Source organism: Schistocerca gregaria, chromosome 1, assembly GCF_023897955.1.
Source record: "Schistocerca gregaria isolate iqSchGreg1 chromosome 1, iqSchGreg1.2, whole genome shotgun sequence".
NCBI lineage: Eukaryota > Metazoa > Arthropoda > Insecta > Orthoptera > Acrididae > Schistocerca > Schistocerca gregaria.
Window position 1 is genome coordinate 109,608,806 of NC_064920.1, and position 19,192 is coordinate 109,627,997.

The 19,192-nt window shown below is 44.8% G+C and overlaps 1 protein-coding gene across 1 annotated transcript in view; it reads right to left on the minus strand.

Annotated features, from left to right (window-relative positions):
- The window catches only part of LOC126334620 (uncharacterized), a 387,999-nt gene that overhangs the window by 51,721 nt on the left and 317,086 nt on the right, over positions 1-19,192 (minus strand). Inside the window, exon 4 of the mRNA XM_049997053.1 lies at positions 1,251-1,662. Within this exon, the coding sequence (XP_049853010.1) occupies positions 1,251-1,662 (412 nt within the window). The remainder of the gene's footprint in view (positions 1-1,250; positions 1,663-19,192) is intronic.

The following is a 19,192-nucleotide window of genomic DNA, read 5'->3' on the forward strand; positions in this document are numbered from 1 at the left end:
CCGGAGCGCTGACAATGTGGATAAGTTTTTGGACCGTCACCGGAGGTGCTTGAAGAGGAGCATATATAGGTGGCATTTGTTCCTTTCGCTAGGGGCACATCGGCAACGGCCTTGCCGCAGTGGATACGCCGGTTCCCATCTGATCGAAGTTAAGCGCTGTCGGGCGTGGCCGGCACTTGGATGGGTGACCATCCGTGCCACCATGCACTTTTGCCATTTTTCGGGGTGCACTCAGCCTCGTGATGCCAAATGAGGAGCTACTCGACTGAATAGTGCTGACCACATGCCCCTCCTACCCGCATCCTCAACTGAGGATGACACGGCGGTCGGATGGTCCCGATGGGTCACCTGCGGCCTGAAGACGGAGTGCTGCTGCTACTAGGGGCACATCGTTTAAAATTAGAAAAAATTTAAGGAGTTTTAGAGCATGTACCGTCCATCTCTCAAGACTGGGGCAATACTCGGCCTTGTGAGAGATGGTTTGGGGGCTTAGGAAGCCTGGTATATGAAAAATTCCGTGTCAGTATGGGAAGGCTTACGTCGGTCGTTCGATTCTCACAGTTCACGAAATGTGCCTGCAAAGTCGTACGAGTCGGTGGTAGCAGAACATCGCATAAACGAGAGTCACGGGACGAAATTTGATGAAACTTTGATGGTTGCCAACACTTCCGGTTTTTGTAACAGTGTTTATTAAGAGGCAATTGAAATTAGGTTGGCGAATAATTTTATTAACAGAGACAATGGATTACCTCTTACTAGGAACAGAACAGAACGTTCTCCGGTGCTGCTAGTCCGAGTGCTAAAGAATAGTCTCTGAAAGCGATGTATAGTTGCCACCGGTGCTCTACCAATGGCGCTGCCACCTGCCCGGTGTTAGAAGGCAACAACATCGGGGGCGGTGCATGCGCGGTGTACGTTACTTGGGCCTATACAGGACGTCGACTTTCAGCCTTGGCATGTTATCAGTGGGGCTCAGCAGCAGATGGCGAACAGTTGGGCCACTCAAATATTGAATGGAGCTAATTTTAGGTTCTGGCAGCAAACCCGATGAGACTTTCAATACGTAGAGAAGTAGCTGGAAGATGTAGCTAATTGTTTCAAATAATACATTTTTGATTTTCACTGTGGTTTCCGTTTTGCCACCGATCGTACCTCGCTTCCGGAAAGCCCTCGTATTGGCCTTAGGCTGGTAGCTCTTGACACGTGCGCCCGCTTCGCGGCCTGTCAGGGGAGTCGGGCTGCCGGCTCACCTGTACGTCGCCGTGGCAGAGGGCGCAGTGCGCGTTGCGGTAGGTGATGGCGGTGCGTCGGCTGGTGACGGGCATGCCGCCCACGGGGTCGACGGCGCTGAGGCGGTCCCGCGCCTCGCAGAGCGCGCGCGACTGCCCGTCCTCCCAGGAGGGCGGGCACGAGGTGCGCATGTAGACGCCGCCGAAGCGCCGCAGCGACACGCACTCGAACGTGGCGGCGCCGCGCCGCTGCTCGCTCGCCACGAAGTGCTCCGAGTCGACGCAGCAGTCGCCGTGGTGCGCGCAGCCCGGGTCGCACATGCAGTTGCGCTCCCGCCAGTCCACCAGCTCCGACGCCGTCTCCATGCGCGAGAAGCGGCCCGACGCCGGCGTCGTCGCCTGCGACGCGCACGTCGATTTGTCGTCGCACGTCCTGCAACGAGAGGCGAGGCGCGTCTTATCCCAGCAGCGTACTCAGTTCTACAAGCAAAGGCTCACTCACAAGTACCCCCTGGCGTTTCAGAAGCCGACTGCGCGAAAACTACACACATCAAAAAAAGTTTTGCATCACCTCGGTTCCGAGAGTTCCGGAACCTGAACAGAAAATTGGAATAGAGATCAACACAAATATCATCTCCACATTTTTTTTTCTCATGAACGCTACACATTGCATAATGTACCACCAAACAGCGAGGCCTTCAGAGGTGGTGGTCCAGATTGCTGTACACACCAGTACCTCTGATACCCAGTAGCACATCCTCTTGCATTGATGCATGCCTGTATTCGTCGTGTCATACTATCCACTAGTTCATCTGGGCACTGTTGGTCCAGATGTCCCACTCCTGAACGGCGATTCGGCTTAGGTCCCTCAGAGTGGCTGGTGGATCACGTCGTCCGTAAACGGCCCTTCTCAATCTATTCCAGTCATGTTCGATAGGGTACATGTCTGGGGAACACTCTGGCCACTCTAGTCGAGCGATGTCGTTATCCTGAAGAAAGTCATTCACAAGATGTGCACGATTGGGGCGCGAACTGTCGTCCATGAAGACGAATGCCTCCCCAATATGCTGCCTATATGTTTGCACTATCGGTCGGAGGATGGCATTCACGTATCGTACAGCCCTTACGGGGCCTTCTATGACCACCAGCGACGTACTTCGGCCCCACATAAAACCACCCCAAAATAGCAGGGAACTTCCATCTTGCTGCACTCGCTGTACAGTGTGTCTAAGGCGTTCAGTCTGACTGGGTTGCCGCCAAACAGGTCTCTGACGATTATTGTCTGGTTGAAGGCATGTGCGACACTTATCGGTGTAGAGAACGTGATGCCAATCCTGAGCGGTCCGTCCTGCATGGGCCCATCTGCACCGCAGATGGACCTCGCCATGGACGTTTGGAGTGAAGTTCCGCATCGTGCAGCCTACTGCGCACAGTTTGAGCCGTAACACGACGCCCTGAGGCTGCACGAAAAGCATTATTCAACATGGTGACGTTGCCGTCAGGGTTCCTCCGAACCATAATCTGTACGTAGCGGCCATCCACTGCAGCAGTAGCCCTGGGGCGGCCTGAGCGAGGCATGTCATCGACGGTTCCTCTCTCTCTCTGTATCTCCTCCATGTCCGAACGACATCGCTATGGTTCACTCCGAGACGCCTGGACACTTCCCTTGTATAGAGCCCTTCGGCACAAAGTAACAAGGCGGACGCGATCGAACCGCGGTATTGACCGTCTAGGCATGGTTGAAGGTTGAACTGCAGACTAGTGGGATGACTGGAATTTATCGGCTGTCCGACGCCCTCCTTCTAATAGGCGCTGCTCAGGAATGGTTGTTCACATCTTTGGACAGGTTTAATGACATCTCTGAACAGTCAAAGAGACTGTGTCTATGATACAATATTCACAGTCAACGTCTATCTTGAGAAGTTCTAGGAACAGGGGTGATGCAAAACTTTTTATGATGTGTGTACAAGATAGAGGGAAACGAAGGACAGTTTAAGACAAAATTGGTATGAAACATTTGTCGTTGTTTTGAAATCAGGTAAGGATGCCTAACCAGAACTTTTGTTTTTGTGTAAATTGTGAAAAAAGATTTCTGACCGAAACGACAAACAGAAAGAAAAGATTTTCTTAAGAAGAGGTTGAAAGAATCAGGCAGCCATTTGGAAAATAAAGATTTATGGGCCCTTGATCTAGGTTTCCATATTTCTAAAAACGTTCTTCACAAGGGGTGGGCCTCGTTACGTCACATGATGGTACATTACATTAGCTGTAGCAGAGCCGCTCTTGTAGTATATACAATTGACTTAAAAACGAGAATTTTCACATGCCAGGGATTTAGACAGCATCCAGATTACATCCAGCGTACTTCAGAATAAACGCCCACTGGTAAATCCCCACTCTATAGAAACCTAGGTCAGGGGCTAATAAACCTTTGTTTTGCAGCTGATTGGCTGATTTTTTCAACCTCTTCAGATTTATACAGTTGCCGATTCGCAGCCATCTTGAGAAAAGTGTTGAGTAGTATAGGCCATACCACAAAACATAAGTTTTAAATAAAAAATAAATGTTTATGATACACAAACAGATTAATCTGTTTATATATCAGAAACACAAGACGACATAAAAACACCTGGTGAAAAATCTTTTCAACTTGTGTTCAGTTGAACTTGACACAACGCCCTACACTTGTAGAGTAAGGTTTTCTGTAAAGCAGTTTTGGGTGCTTCTTCAAAACAGTTTGGTATAAATCTCTATCTCTCAACTTATTTTCTCTGTTAAGTCTGTGAGGTAGATTTAAATTTTATGCCAAATCGTAAGGCAACTTTTGAGACACTATCTTAGCCAGGAGCATTACCTGGAATCTAAAACCTCATCCAGAATGAAATTTTCACTCTGCAGTGGGGTGGTCACTGATATGAAACTTCCCGGCAGATTAGAACAGTGTGCTACAAACATTTCTTCGTAATTTGCTTCAAATACTGGGTTGAGAAACCGTATTTGATGTTGTGGTTGGCAGGAGAGCCAACCGTGTTTTTGTAAAGGAGGCCGAAATGCTCGCATCTCAGCTCACGCAAGCTGGCGTGAGGTCTGGAACATGACAAGGGAATTAGAATTGAGAAAAACGGACGTAGCTGGTGGAATACTTAACTTTAATCCATTAATGGAGAGCGTCGCTCTTTATGGTACATGATTCACAAGATCAATAGTACGGATACTGGCTCCTTGCTAGGTCGTAGCAAATAACGTAGCTGAAGGCTGTGCTAACTATCGTCTCGGCAAATGAGAGCGTAGAAGTCAGTGAACCATCACTAGCAAAGTCGGCTGTACAACTGGGACAAGTGCTAGGAAGTCTCTCTAGACCTGCCGTGTGGCGGCGCTTGGTCTGCAGTCACTGATAGTGGCGACACGCACATCCGACGTATACTAACGGACCGCGGCCGATTTAAAGGCTACCACCTAGCAAGTGTGGTGTCTGGCGGTGACACCACATTTGACATGTCATAGATGTCTGTTGACTTTCTACAACTGATACTGATTCCCTTTGCAGTATAGTTGAAGGCACATTGAAACGATCTGCAGCAGCCCTTTCGGTGACTTCGCCTTCCAAAACACTTGCAGCAGCTCGCTTAACTAATAAGCCCCAAGACATTGTCTGCGTCCTAATATGTCACGTCTCATGCGACACTATCCTGATGCCAACAGGCCAACGTTCATCCAACACAAGAGTTTCTCGGACAGCAGATGTGATCAGTTAGTGTTAAGTCTTCGAAGTGCACACACCACAAAAAATTAACGGTGTCCAGATACTGATGACTCCAGTTAATCCTGTATCGATGAATTCGATTTTCTATACACTGTATGGGGACCTGAAGGTAGCATTAATGAGATGTCGAAATTGGTCATATAAATAAAACAATTTCTAGAAAAGTACGTCAGTTCGGTGTTTTTTTCTTTGGTAAATAACTCAGGAGAGGATACAATAGGTGTATGACACCCGAATCAACGCATACTTTCATTCCCCATGGGGTGCTTTATCTTAATGACAAGAAAGTAACAGTATCCCAGTGTTGCCACTTTCCTTGCCCATTTATTTAGTTTTTTAATCATTGCAACAACAGCAAACGATAACCTGTCTCAATGTGTAAGGTTTCTGACATAGTAAACATCAGTAGGGGTGGAACAGTACGTGTGTAAAAATCGCTGAAGTCCCTGCTAACTCAAGCAGAGGCTCAACGACAGTAGCATGTTTTGGAAATCTGTTCATTGGGTTGCCTACCCGCAGGTGCGAACTAGTTGCATATGACAGTACGAAACACATGATTTGTTTACATGTATTGAGACGCCTGCCCATTAGTGGTGTGCTCAGTAACTACCTCACAGCGCGTATTACGGATCGAAACTTGGAGCGAAACTCTATCAACTGTTGTGTGTGGCACTATTCTCTATGTCTCACACTAGTCTCCTGGAACCCTGGACCTTCTTATGAGCAACCTTCTACGTACAGTTGGCTGAATACGCCGTCGACACATCTGAACCAGCATATACGACTGATAGTCATAAAGTTTTAATTATAACCTCGAAAAAGCAAAGTTACTTAATTATTATTTTTGTTCTTTTTGCAGGTACGTGTCTACAGTTCTGGTGCCCAGCGAAATTCCCCACAGTACCGTAGCACACCACTAGAGGATTCAAAACATATTGAGGCAGCCCGCCCATCTCCGCTTTATCAGTGGTCGCGGGGATTTCAGTGCGTACCAGGGACTGCAGACATGTTCCTACAAATAAATGAAAAAAAAATGATATATATTTTTCCGACATCATAATTGATATTTCATAACTACCATTCGTCGTATTTCAGTACATCTACATATATACATCGCATGTCACCGTACGGTACGTGATGGAGGGCACCCTGTACCACTACCGGACATTTCCTTCTCTGTTCCAATCGCAAACAGAGCGAGGGAAAAACGACTGTCCACAAGCATCTGTACAAGCTCGAATATCTCTGACCTTATCTTCAGGACACTTACGAAAACTGTACGTTTGCAGCAGTAGAATCGTTCTGCAGTCAGCCTCAACTCCCGGTTCCCTAAATTTTCGTACTAGCGCTCCTTGAAATGAACGTCGCCTTCCCTTCAGTGATCCCCATTTGAATTCCCGAGGCATCTCCGAACATTTGCCAGTACAGCATTAGTAGTGTGTAACTTAGTCACGTCCATTAAATATCTTGGCGTAACGGTGCAAAGCAGTACGAAATGTAATGAGCGTATAAGGATTGTAGTAGGGAAGATGAATGGTAGACTTCGGTTTATTGGGAGAATTTGTTATCCACCAGTAATAAATCTAGCACCCCACCTACAATTTGCTTCGATGTTTTCCATTAATCCGAACTAATGCGGATCTCAAACACTCTAACAATACTCAACAATGGCACGCACTAGTGTCCTATATGCGGCCTCCTCTGCGAATGAACCACACTTTCCCAAAATTCTCCCAATAAATCGAAGTCCACCATTCGCCTTCCCTACTAAAATCCTTCTATGCTCGTTCCATTTCATACTGATTTGCACCTTTACGCCTAGATATTTAGTCGACATGACTGTGTCAATTTAACTATACTAATGCTGTACTCGAACATTATGCGTTTATTTTTCCTATTCATCTGCAGGAACTAACATTTTTCTACACGTAGAGCTAACTGTCATTCATTACACCAACTAGAAACCTTGTCTAAATCGTCATGTATCCTCTTGTAGGGACTCAATGACGACACCTTCCCATACACCAAACCATCATCAGCAAATAACCGCAGACTGCTGCTAACCCTGTCCGCCAGATAATTTATGTATATAGAAAATAGCAGCTGTGCTATTACACTTCGCTGCGGCACTCCTGACGATACCTTTGTACCCAATGGCAACATAGTTTGTACAAAGCATTTATTTTAGTCTTTTTCTTACGTGCTTTTGTGAAGAAGTAAATAGTGTTTGGGTGTTTATCTGTGTTGAACAGTATTTATAACTTTTCCTACGATATGGCAAGGAGACTCTGTCAATGGGCACCGTACTGCGTTCTAACGATAGCGTATCGCAGCTCATGTTAGCACGAATGACTCGTGCTCCCTTAGTTCCGAAGCCAATCTCGGTTCCATTAGACGAATATCTGAATCGATGAAGGCAGCCAGCTTTCTATTCCTGCTTCACTGTTTGTAGTGTTGTACTCAGAATCGACCATGGCCCTCTAGTGTGGTTTCGGGTGCCAAAATCAGATACTTACACCTCAGTTGCAGTATCCAGACATCAGTTATCAACTGGAGAATTATAGGACCTCCGGCCAGCCGCGGTGGCCGTGCGGTTCTAGGCACTGCAGTCCGGAACCGCGGGACTGCTGCGCTCGCAGGTTCGAATCCTGCCTAGGGCATGGATGTGTGTGATGTCCTTAGGTTAGTTAGGTTTAAGTAGTTGTAAGTTCTAGGGGACTGATGACCTAAGATGTTAAGTCCCATAGTGCTCAGAGGCATTTGAACCATTTTTTTATAGGACCTTCCTAAATGTCAGGCTTCCACTACACGAAGTGGTTACTGAGATAGCAGAGAGCGTGTACCATATACATGGGAGTATTTTAGGCTGAACACTACTATAGGCTCGATGGAGAATTACATATCATTATCTCAGAAAAGAATACATTAGTCAGAGGAGGACGTTCGTCCTTTCATGTTAATGTTGTATTAGTTAGCACGGAGCATCCATGGTAAGCTCCTGAATTAATGTAGCTTATTAAAGGCTCACGTGATATAGGAAGGGAAAGCTTATTAAAACTGAAAGTGAATACCACAGAAGCTTAAATTCAGTTTGTCATATACATCGGTAGGATAGAGCAGACGCCAATAGTGGTTGCATATTTGTTGCCGTAAGGAATTCGTAGAATTTTATTGCATATTTGGAATGCGAAATAATCTCTTTGAAGAATAGATTCAAATGTGAGACAGACATAATTATTGGGTGATTTTGCAGACCCCTTCATCAGAAGTTGTACTGGCAGACCGCTGCAGAAAAAACTTGGTAAATATTGTGGATAAATTTCCTGACCTTTTATTGTATTCCAAGTTGCCAAGTTGCCAGTTACAAAATTGGAGATTCAGGCGATTGTTCAGGTGATTGTTCTGGGCCTCTTTAGTGAAAATTACTGTGAACAGTTGCTCAGAGAACCAGTTCATGAGGACAACGTCTTATATCTCATAGCAGCTACTAGATCTGAGCCGCTGGTGAGTCTTTTGGGTTTTGTGGCTGTGGTCCAAGAAACAGTCCATTTACGAACGTGTCCTCCAGAGCTGCGCTGCACATCTGTAGAGTTGCTCCCGGTTCCACCGAGTCTTTCCGACTGAGTGACATTTCGCATAATGTCGACAATTATATGATTGGTAGATGACTAAGTTCACCCAATATCTTGCCAGTGAGACCATGAAATGTAATGAAATCATTCATTGGTAAATAATATGACATTGTTGAAAGTTTGTTGTAGGATTCTCGAACATTTTCTCAGTTCGAATATAATGAACTTCCTTGAGACAGAGAAGTTGCTGTCCATGCATCAGCGCGGCTTGAGAATGCATCGCTCCTGCGAAACGCAACTCGCCCTTTTTTCACATTATATCTTGCGAACCATGGATGAAGGGTATCAGACGTATGCCATATTCCTTGACTTCCGAAAAGCGTTTCACTCGGTGCCCCACTGCATACTCCTAACTAAGGTACGAGCATATGGGATTGACTCGAAGACTTCTGAAGTAATAGAACCCAGTACGTTATCCTCGATGGTGAGTATTCATCGGAGGTGAGGGTATCATCTGGAGTGCCCCAGGGAAGTGTGGTAGGTCCGCTGTTATTTTCTATCTACATAAATGATCTTTTGGATAGGGTGGATAGCAATGTGCGGCTGTTTGCTGATGATGCTGTGGTGGACGGGAAGGTGTCGTCGTTGAGTGACTGTAGGAAGATACAAGATGACTTGGACAGGATTTGTGATTGGTGTAAAGAATGGCAGCTAACTCTAAATATAGATAAATGCAGATGAATAGGAAAAAGAATCGCGTAATGTTTGAATACTACATTAGTAGTGTAGCGCTTGACACAGTCGCGTCGATTAAATATTTGGGCGATATGAAATGGGACAAGCATGTAATGGCAGTTGTGGGGAAGGCGGATGGTCGTCTTCGGTTCATTGGTAGAATTTTGGGAAGATGTGGTTTATCTGTAAAGGAGACCGCTTATAAAACACTAATACGACCTATTCTTGAGTACTGCTCGAGCGTTTGGGATCCCTATCAGGTCGGATTGAGGGAGGACATGGAAGCAATTCAGAGGCGGGCTGCTAGATTTGTTACTGGTAGGTTTGATCGTCACACGAGTGTTGCGGAAATGCTTCAGGAACTCGGGTGAGAATCTCTGGAGGAAAGGAGGCATTCTTTTCGTGAATCGCTGCTGAGGAAATTTAGAGAACCAGCATTGAGGCTGACTGCAGTACATTTCGCGAAAAGACCACGAAAATATAATAAGAGAGATTAGGGCTCGTACAGGGGCATATAGGCAGTCATTTTTCCCTCGCTCTGTTTGGGAGTGGAACAGGGAGAGAAGATGCTAGTTGTGATACGAGGTACCCTCCGCCACGCACCGTGTAGTTGATTGCGGAGTATGTATATAGATGTAGATGTAACCACGAAATCGGGTATCATCGTTTTGAATCTTTAAATTATTATTAACATCAGACTTAACGCACGAATATGTTGCTGACGAGCGACAACGATATCATTATTATCAGGTAGCAGTCTTTCAGAAGAGGAGACTTCGATGCATGGTAGAGAAACGAACCGCTGGTACAAGAGATGCTTTGCGAAGTGAAATAGAATATTCTCATTTTACTGGCCCGCAGGTCGCAGTCAAGTAGTTGGCGACGCTTTTTCTAAATCGCTCGATCTCAGGTTCGATTCCCGGCCTGGTTTGGAGATTTTATTCGCTCTGAGACTTGTGTTTCAAAAATGGTTCAAATGGCTCTACGCACTACGAGACTTAACATCTGAGGTCATCAGTCCCCTAGACTTAGACTACTTAAACCTAGCTAACCTAAGGACATTACACACATCTGTGCCCGAGGTAGGATTCGAACCTGCGACCGCAGCAGCAGCGCGGTTCTGGACTGAAGCGCCTAGAATCGCTAGGCCACAGCGGCCGGCACTTGTACTTATCATTTCATCTCATCTTTATGACAAAGATGCGCAAGACGCCAAAATGGCGTCAAATAGGAAGGCTTGGATCAGGCCCAGGCAGCCGAAAAACCCTAGACTTAGTCTCCAGACCAACAGTGCCACATGATCATTTCATATCATTTCACTGTTTAACTTCCTCGTGATTAGAAGGATCTTCAAATATCCACACAGGTTGTTCTTACACCACTAATTTAGATAATAATTGCTATTCGTTGTCATTCTTTGAAAGTTTGCTAAGTGGTGAAGATCACATCAGATACAGATTGAAGTACATTCGCACTGGGATTGTAGTGTGGCTTAAAAATAGCACGTTATTACTCGTATTTTACGTAAGAGCTCATGTTGTCATTGAACTGTCCCTGATGATGGTAGAAGTAAAGTGGATATAAACTTCAGGTTTGCAATAGAAAGGAAAGTTTTTCTGCAAAAGAGAAATGTATTAAAATCCAATATAATTCTAGAAAAACTTTTCTGAAAGTTTTCTTCTGCAGTGTAGCCTTATGCAGAAGTAAAATGTGGATAGTAAACAGTATAGACAAGACGAAAATAGAAACTTTCGAAACGCGGTGCTATAAAAGAATGCTGAGGATTAGATGGACAGATCGTATAATTAATAAATATGTTCTGAATCGATTCGAAATGAAAACAAATTTGTGACACATTTTGACTAACAGAATTCAGCCTTTGGCATTGAGGAATAGATAATTTGATAATGAGAGGAAACAAGAGGATACAGATGTTAGAGGGAGAACCAGGTCCAGATGAGTGTAGTTTCAAGTATTACGCAGAGATAAAGAGCCTTGCACTCTTTTGGACTACTATGAGAAGCCGCATCACACCACACTTAGGTACGAAGATCAAGACAACATCTGGAAACCCCCGAAATGTGAAGACATCAGCGACTTTTTCTAATCTTTGAGGATATTTCCGAACATTCGTCTCCAAACACGATAAAGGTAGAAATGGTTTCTAGAACCTATAGTGTCATTTGGCAATGAACTGCTATCAGATAAAGGCACATCTTCCAAATTAACTATAGAATTTGTCTGCATACGTTTAACAATTTTTAACTTTTCAACAACTGCTGAAAAAAATAAGGAAATACAATTTCAATCCGTCTAGTCTCGTCTCAGTGACCTAGTTCTGGCACGGTGAATCAGCATCACGTACGCCGAACAAAAACCACTAAAAGGGCCTTTTCACGCTGCCTGTGCAACAGAAATTTTACAATCGGTTAACCCACAACACGATGCTTTCTTTCTCGGTTGTAGCCGTATTTACGAGCCAAATATGTGAAAAACGTCTGCAGTTGCCATCTTTTGATAGACCGAATAGTGGAGGAAGGCAACAATCACAGCCATTCCCACACAGGGCGTGGAAGTCGACGTGGACATGAAGCTGACGAACTTTGTGGTGCCACAAAGCGGAAATTCATGTTGCGAAGCACGAAAGGCATTAAGTCTTGTCGTATTTCGGAAATGTGCTACGAAACGTGAACCAGTATGATGAAAGATATCCTTCTACGTCACAGACGGAACTGAGGGGACGCCGTGTTGGAATGGAACACAGGTTACAAAGGTAACGTAGGATATTTGGTGGTTTTTGTGTTAGAACTGTTTCACTGCAGCAGCAAATTAAGGATATATCAAAAGCGTGTCATTTTTTATACGATCTGATTTAATAAAAAGCCATTTGTGTCCCGTGTACACATCGCACATTGTCAGGAACAGTGACACAACTAAAAAATGCAATACTTGAGAAAACTGAAGTTAAAGAATTAATTCTATAAAACATATTCAAATAGCATAAGCTTCCTTTTAATTTCTTTTATGTATTGTTGTCTATAAATTCCATTGCATTTTTCGCTCACGTTGGGGGAATTCACAGGTATTTCTCAGTAAAATAAACTAAAGATATCGTTTTTCGACTTGTGTCACTTTTCTAGCAGGCTTGAGGTATGGCTTACTGATCTCTCAAGCTAGTCGTCTATGGTATCCATCACAAGTTTTTGCAACTTTGTGACCTATTTCAAATAAACCTGGCCGAAAATTTTTTTTGCACCACTTGAGTATCTGAGAACGTGTGTACACGGTGATTTAAGGAGAGCAGGCAATGAAAGATAAGCTTTACAAAACTAAATACAAAAAATACTGTGAAACAAAAAGCCTTAATATACACTCATGATCAGAAACAACAGAACACCTTAAACGACTAGAGCTAGAGCGTTCATATTCACAGGACGTGTACATTTAGTATGTTCTGCAGAAATGATAAGCATTTGAACCATGTCGACCCGCGGATTCAAGGTCATCAGCGATATCGCGGCGCAACACCACTTACATCTACATCTACATCTACATCCGTACTCCGCAAGCCACCTGACGATGTGTGGCGGAGGGTACCCTGAGTACCTCTATCGGTTCTCCCTTCTATTCCAGTCTCGTATTGTACGTGGAAAGAAGGATTGTCGGTATGCTTCTGTGTGGGCTCTAATCTCTCTGATTTTATCCTCATGGTCTCTTCGCGAGATATACGTAGGAGGGAGCAATATACTGCTTGACTCTTCGGTGAAGGTATGTTCTCGAAACTTTAACAAAAGCCCGTACCGAGCTACTGAGCGTCTCTCCTTCAGAGTCTTCCACTGGAGTTTATCTATCATCTCCGTAACGCTTTCGTAATTACTAAATGATCCTGTAACGAAGCGCGCTGCTCTCCGTTGGATCTTCTCTATCTCTTCTATCAACCCTACCTGGTGCGGATCCCACACTACTGAGCAGTATTCAAGCATTGGGCGAACAAGCGTACTGTAACCTACTTCCTTTGTTGTCGGATTGCATTTCCTTAGGATTCTTCCAATGAATCTCAGTCTGGCATCTGCTTTACCGACGATCAACTTCATATGATCATTCCATTTTAAATCACTCCTAATGCGTACTCCCAGATAATTTATGGAATTAACTGCTTCCAGTTGCTGACCTGCTATTTTGTAGCTAAATGATAAGGGACCTATCTTTCTATGTATTCGCATCACATTACACTTCGCTACATTGAGATTCAATTGCCATTCCGTGCACCATGCGTCAATTCGCTGCAGATCCTCCTGCATTTCAGTACAATTTTCCATTGTTGCAACCTTTCGATACACCACAGCATCATCTGCAAAAAGCCTCAGTGAACTTCCGATGTCATCCACCAGGTCATTTATGTATATTGTGAATAGCAACGGTCCTATGACACTCCCCTGCGGCACACCTGAAATCACTCTTACTTCGGAAGACTTCTCTCCATTGAGAATGACGTGCTGCGTTCTGTTATCTAGGAACTCCTCAATCCAATCACACAATTGATCTGATAGTCCGTATGCTCTTACTTTGTTCATTAAACGACTGTGGGGAACTGTGTCAAACGCCTTGCGGAAGTCAAGAAACACGGCATCTACCTGTGAACCCGTGTCTAAGGCCCTCTGAGTCTCGTGGACGAATAGCGCGAGCTGGGTTTCACACGATCGTCTTTTTCGAAACCCATGCTGATTCCTACAGAGTAGATTTCTAGTCTCCAGAAAAGACATTATACTCGAACATAATACGTGTTCCAAAATTCTACAACTGATCGACGTTAGAGATATAGGTCTATAGTTCTGCACATCTGTTCGACGTCCCTTCTTGAGAACGGGGATGACCTGTGCCCTTTTCCAATCCTTTGGAACGCTTCGCTCTTCTAGAGACCTACGGTACACCGCTGCAAGAAGGGGGGCAAGTTCCTTCGCGTACTCTGTGTAAAATCGAACTGGTATCCCATCAGGACCAGCGGCCTTTCCTCTTTTGAGCGATTTTAATTGTTCCTCTATCCCTCTGTCGTCTACTTCGATATCTACCATTTTGTCAACTGTGCGACAATCTAGAGAAGGAAGCACAGTGCAGTCTTCCTCTGTGAAACAGCTTTGGAAGAAGACATTTAGTAATTCGGCCTTTAGTCTGTCATCCTCTGTTTCAGTACCATTTTGGTCACAGAGTGTCTGGACATTTTGTTTTGATCCACCTACCGCTTTGACATAGGACCAAAATTTCTTAGGATTTTCTGCCAAGTCAGTACATAGAACTTTACTTTCGAATTCATTGAAAGCCTCTCGCATAGCCCTCCTCACACTACATTTCGCTTCGCGTAATTTTTGTTTGTCTGCAAGGCTTTGGCTATGTTTATGTTTGCTGTGAAGTTCCCTTTGCTTCCGCAGCAGTTTTCTAACTCGGTTGTTGTACCACGGTGGCTCTTTTCCATCTCTTACGATCTTGCTTGGCACATACTCATCTAACGCATATTGTACCATGGTTTTGAACTTTGTCCACTGATCCTCAACACTATCTGCACTTGAGACAAAACTTTTGTGTTGAGCCGTCAGGTACTCTGTAATCTGCTTTTTGTCACTTTTGCTAAACAGAAAAATCTTCCTACCTTTTTTAATATTTCTATTTACGGCTGAAATCATCGACGCAGTAACCGCTTTATGGTCGCTAATTCCCTGTTCTGCATTAACTGATTCAAATAGTTCGGGTCTGTTTGTCACCAGAAGGTCTAATATATTATCGCCACGAGTCGGTTTTCTGTTTAACTGCTCAAGGTAGTTTTCAGATAAAGCACTTAAAAATATTTCACTGGATTCTTTGTCCCTGCCACCCGTTATGAACGTTTGAGTCTCCCAGTCTATATCCGGCAAATTAAAATCTCCACCCAGAACTATAACATGGTGGGGAAATCTACTCGAAATATTTTCCAAATTATTCTTCAGGTGCTGAGCCACAACAGCTGCTGAGCCCGGGGGCCTATAGAGACATCCAATTACCATGTCTGAGCCTGCTTTAACCGTGACCTTCACCCAAATCATTTCACAATTCGAATCTCCGTCAATTTCCTTCGATACTATTGCACTTCTTATCGCTATAAACACGCCTCCCCCTTCACTGTCCAGCCTATCTCTGCGGTATACATTCCAATCAGAGTTTAGGATTTCATTACTGTTTACGTCTGGTTTCAGCCAACTTTCTGTTCCTAGTACTATATGGGCGTTGTGACCGTTTGTAAAATGTGCCTGCAGCTCTCGTTGTCGCTATAAACCGAAGGTAGCCGATCAGTGTAACTTGAGCAGAAGTGCAGGACACCTCGCAGACGTATACACGAACAGTACCGTCAAATCAGTGAGTTTGAAAGGAGCACACTATTGGCACAAGAGAATGTGATGCATCCATCCAGAGAATTTCTGCCACTGTGGGGCGAAGGGTTTCGGGAGTGCAATGGGTGTGTGGAGAATGGTTCACAGGCCGTAGAACGCGACGAGATAGGGAGGCCGCACCACCCAGACCACCACCCTAGAATTTTTTTTTTTTTTGTTTGTGATTCCGTATGTTCCTAAGGGACGAAACTGCTGAGGTCATCGGTCCCTAGACTTACACTCTACTTAACCTACCTTAAACTAACTAACGCCGAAACACACACACACACATGCCTGAGGGAGTGTTTTTGGACGAATCATACTTTGTTTGAAAATGACGGCTGCATTATGGTTCGCCGCAGACTTGGGGAGCGCCATCAGACTGACTGCATTCGCACAAGACATACAACGCCAACTCAAGACGTTATTGTGTGGAGTGCTGTTGGGCACAAGCACAAACCACTGTTGGTGCGTTTCCAGGGCACTGTGACCTATGCGAATGGCATCCTGCCACCCTTAGCCATACTCTTTCTTCCCAGATGCCACTTTTCAGCAAGACAAAGTACGACCACATGTTTCTGCACGAACACGTGCCTTCTTGGTGTCACGGGATGTCAACCTTTTGCCCTGGGCCGCCATATCACCAGATTTGCCGCCAGTCGAAAACGTGTGGGTTAAGGTGAACCGATGGGTGCAGCGCTGTGACCCAATGCCAACTGCCACAGATGAACTTTGGAACCAGGCGAATGCGGCATGCATGGCTATACAACAAGACGGCATTCGCGCCTCACGCGCGTCGATGCCATAGAGCATAGAACAAGTTAACAGGTCCCACGGCAGACCCTGTTCCTACTGGGCAACAGGACACATGCAAAACCGAAGTGACTGAATTGCTAATCATTTCTGTAGAACATACTAATGTACATGTCCTGTGAGTATTAACGTCCTATCTCTAGTGGTTTGAGGTGCTCTGTTTTTTTCTGAACATAAGTGTACAATGTGAATGGCAACGCTTCTATGGTGCTCAAAAGGGTGCATCAGTTACACCGTATTACATCAGTGACTCTATATGGAAGCAGTATTAGGATGCCGTGCTTGCCAGAAAAATTTTTCGATTCAGGCGTAAATTTGGTTGTGTATTCCATGACGTTGTTCTTGTGATCTACAGTGCGAGGACTGTTTTTATGTACTTTTAAAAGCTAGTCCATCCTTTGCAAGTCTCTTCATCTCTGCATAATTACTGCCACTTACATCCATCTGAACCTGCATACTGCATTCGAGCATTGGTCTACTTCTTCACAGAGTACGCGAAAGAACTTGCCCCCCTTCTAACAGCCGTGTACCGCAAGTCTCTAGAGGAACGGAAGGTTCCAAATGATTGAAAAAGAGCACAGGTAGTCCCAGTCTTCAAGAACGGTCGTCGAGCAGATGCGCAAAACTATAGACCTATATCTCTGACGTCGATCTGTTGTAGAATTTTAGAACATGTTTTTTCTCGAGTATCATGTCATTTTTGGAAATCCAGAATCTACTCTGTAGGAATCAACATGGATTCCGGAAAGAGCGATCGTGTGAGACCCAACTCGCTTTATTTTTTCGTGAGACCCAGAAAATATTAGATACAGGCTCCCAGGTAGATGCTATTTTTCTTGACTTCCGGAAGGCGTTCGATACAGTTCCGCACTGTCGCCTGATAAACAAAGTAAGAACCTACGGAATATCAGACCAGCTGTGTGGCTGGATTGAAGAGTTTTTAGCAAACAGAACACAGCATGTTGTTATCAATGGAGAGACGTGTACAGACATTAAAGTAACCTCTGGCGTGCCACAGGGGAGTGTTATGGGACCATTGCTTTTCACTATACATATAAATGACCTAGTAGATAGTGTCGGAAGTTCCATGCGGCTTTTCGCGGATGATGCTGTAGTATACAAAGAAGTTGCTGCATTATAAAATTGTAGCGAAATGCTGGAAGATCTGCAGCGGATAGGCACTTGGTGCAGGGAGTGGCAACTGACCCTTAACACAGACAAATGTAATGTATTGCGAATACATAGAAAGAAGGATCCTTTATTGTATGATTATCTGATAGCGGAACAAACACTGGTAGCAGTTACTTCTGTAAAATATCTGCGAGTATGCGTGCGGAACGATTTGAAGTGGAATGATCATGTAAAATTAATTGTTGGTAAGGCGGGTACCAGGTTGAGATTCATTGGGAGAGTCCTTAGAAAATGTAGTCCATCAACAAAGGAGGTGGCTTACAAAACACTCGTTCGACCTATACTTGAGTATTGCTCATCAGTGTGGGATCCGTACCAGATCGGGTTGACGGAGGAGATAGAGAAAAATCCAAAGAAGAGCGGCGCGTTTCGTCACAGGGTTATTTGGTAATCGTGATAGCGTTACGGAGATGTTTAACAAACTCAAGTGGCAGACCCTGCAAAAGAGGCGCTCTGCATCGCGGAGTAGCTTGCTCGCCAGGTTTCGAGAGAGTGCGTTTCTGGATGAGGTATCGAATATATTGCTTCCCCCTACTTATACCTCCCGAGGAGATCACGAATGTAAAATTAGAGAGATTCGAGCGCGCACGGAGGCTTTCAGACAGTCGTTCTTCCCGCGAACCATACGCGACTGGAACAGGAAAGGGAGGTAATGACAGTGGCACGTAAAGTGCCCTCCGCCACACACCGTTGGGGAGCTTGTTGAGTATAAATGTAGATTCCCACACCTTCCTCCCCCTTATTTCACCCCATTACCAAACTGACGATTATGTGATGCCTCACGACGTGTCGTAACAAGCGATCTAAATTTCGCCGGCCGCGGTGGTCTCGCGGTCCTAGGCGCGCAGTCCGGAACCGTGAGACTGCTACGGTCGTAGGTTCGAATCCTGCCTTGGGCATGGATGTGTGTGATGTCCTTAGGTTAGCTAGGTTTAAGTAGCTCTAAATTCTAGGCGACTGATGACCACAGCAGTTGAGCCGCATAGTGCTCAGAGACATTTGAACCATTTTTTTTCTAAATTTCTTTCTTCCTCAATTCGATTCAGTGCCTTCTCATTCGCTATTTGATCTACTCATCTTCTTCCGTAGCATCAGCATCGTATATAGAAAGCTTCTGTTCTCTTCTTTGCACAGTTTATCGTTCACGCCCAACTTCTCTACCAGGTTACAGTCCAGACGAATCTTCGGAAAAGACCACCTAACAGCCACATTTACATTCGATATCAACAAAATTCTCTTTCTTATAAATGCTTTTTTTTTAAATATTGCTTGTCTACGTTCGGTTATCATCAGATATCTGGCCAGTCAAACTCATCGACTACTTTTAGTACCTCATTTACACTTGTAATTCCTTCAGCATTGCCTGATTCAGTTTGACTACATCTCATTACGCTTGTTTCAGTATCGTTGATATTCATCTTATACTGTTTTTCCATTCCGTACGACTGATTTTCCAAGCTCATTGCCGTCTCTGATAGAATTACCGTGTCA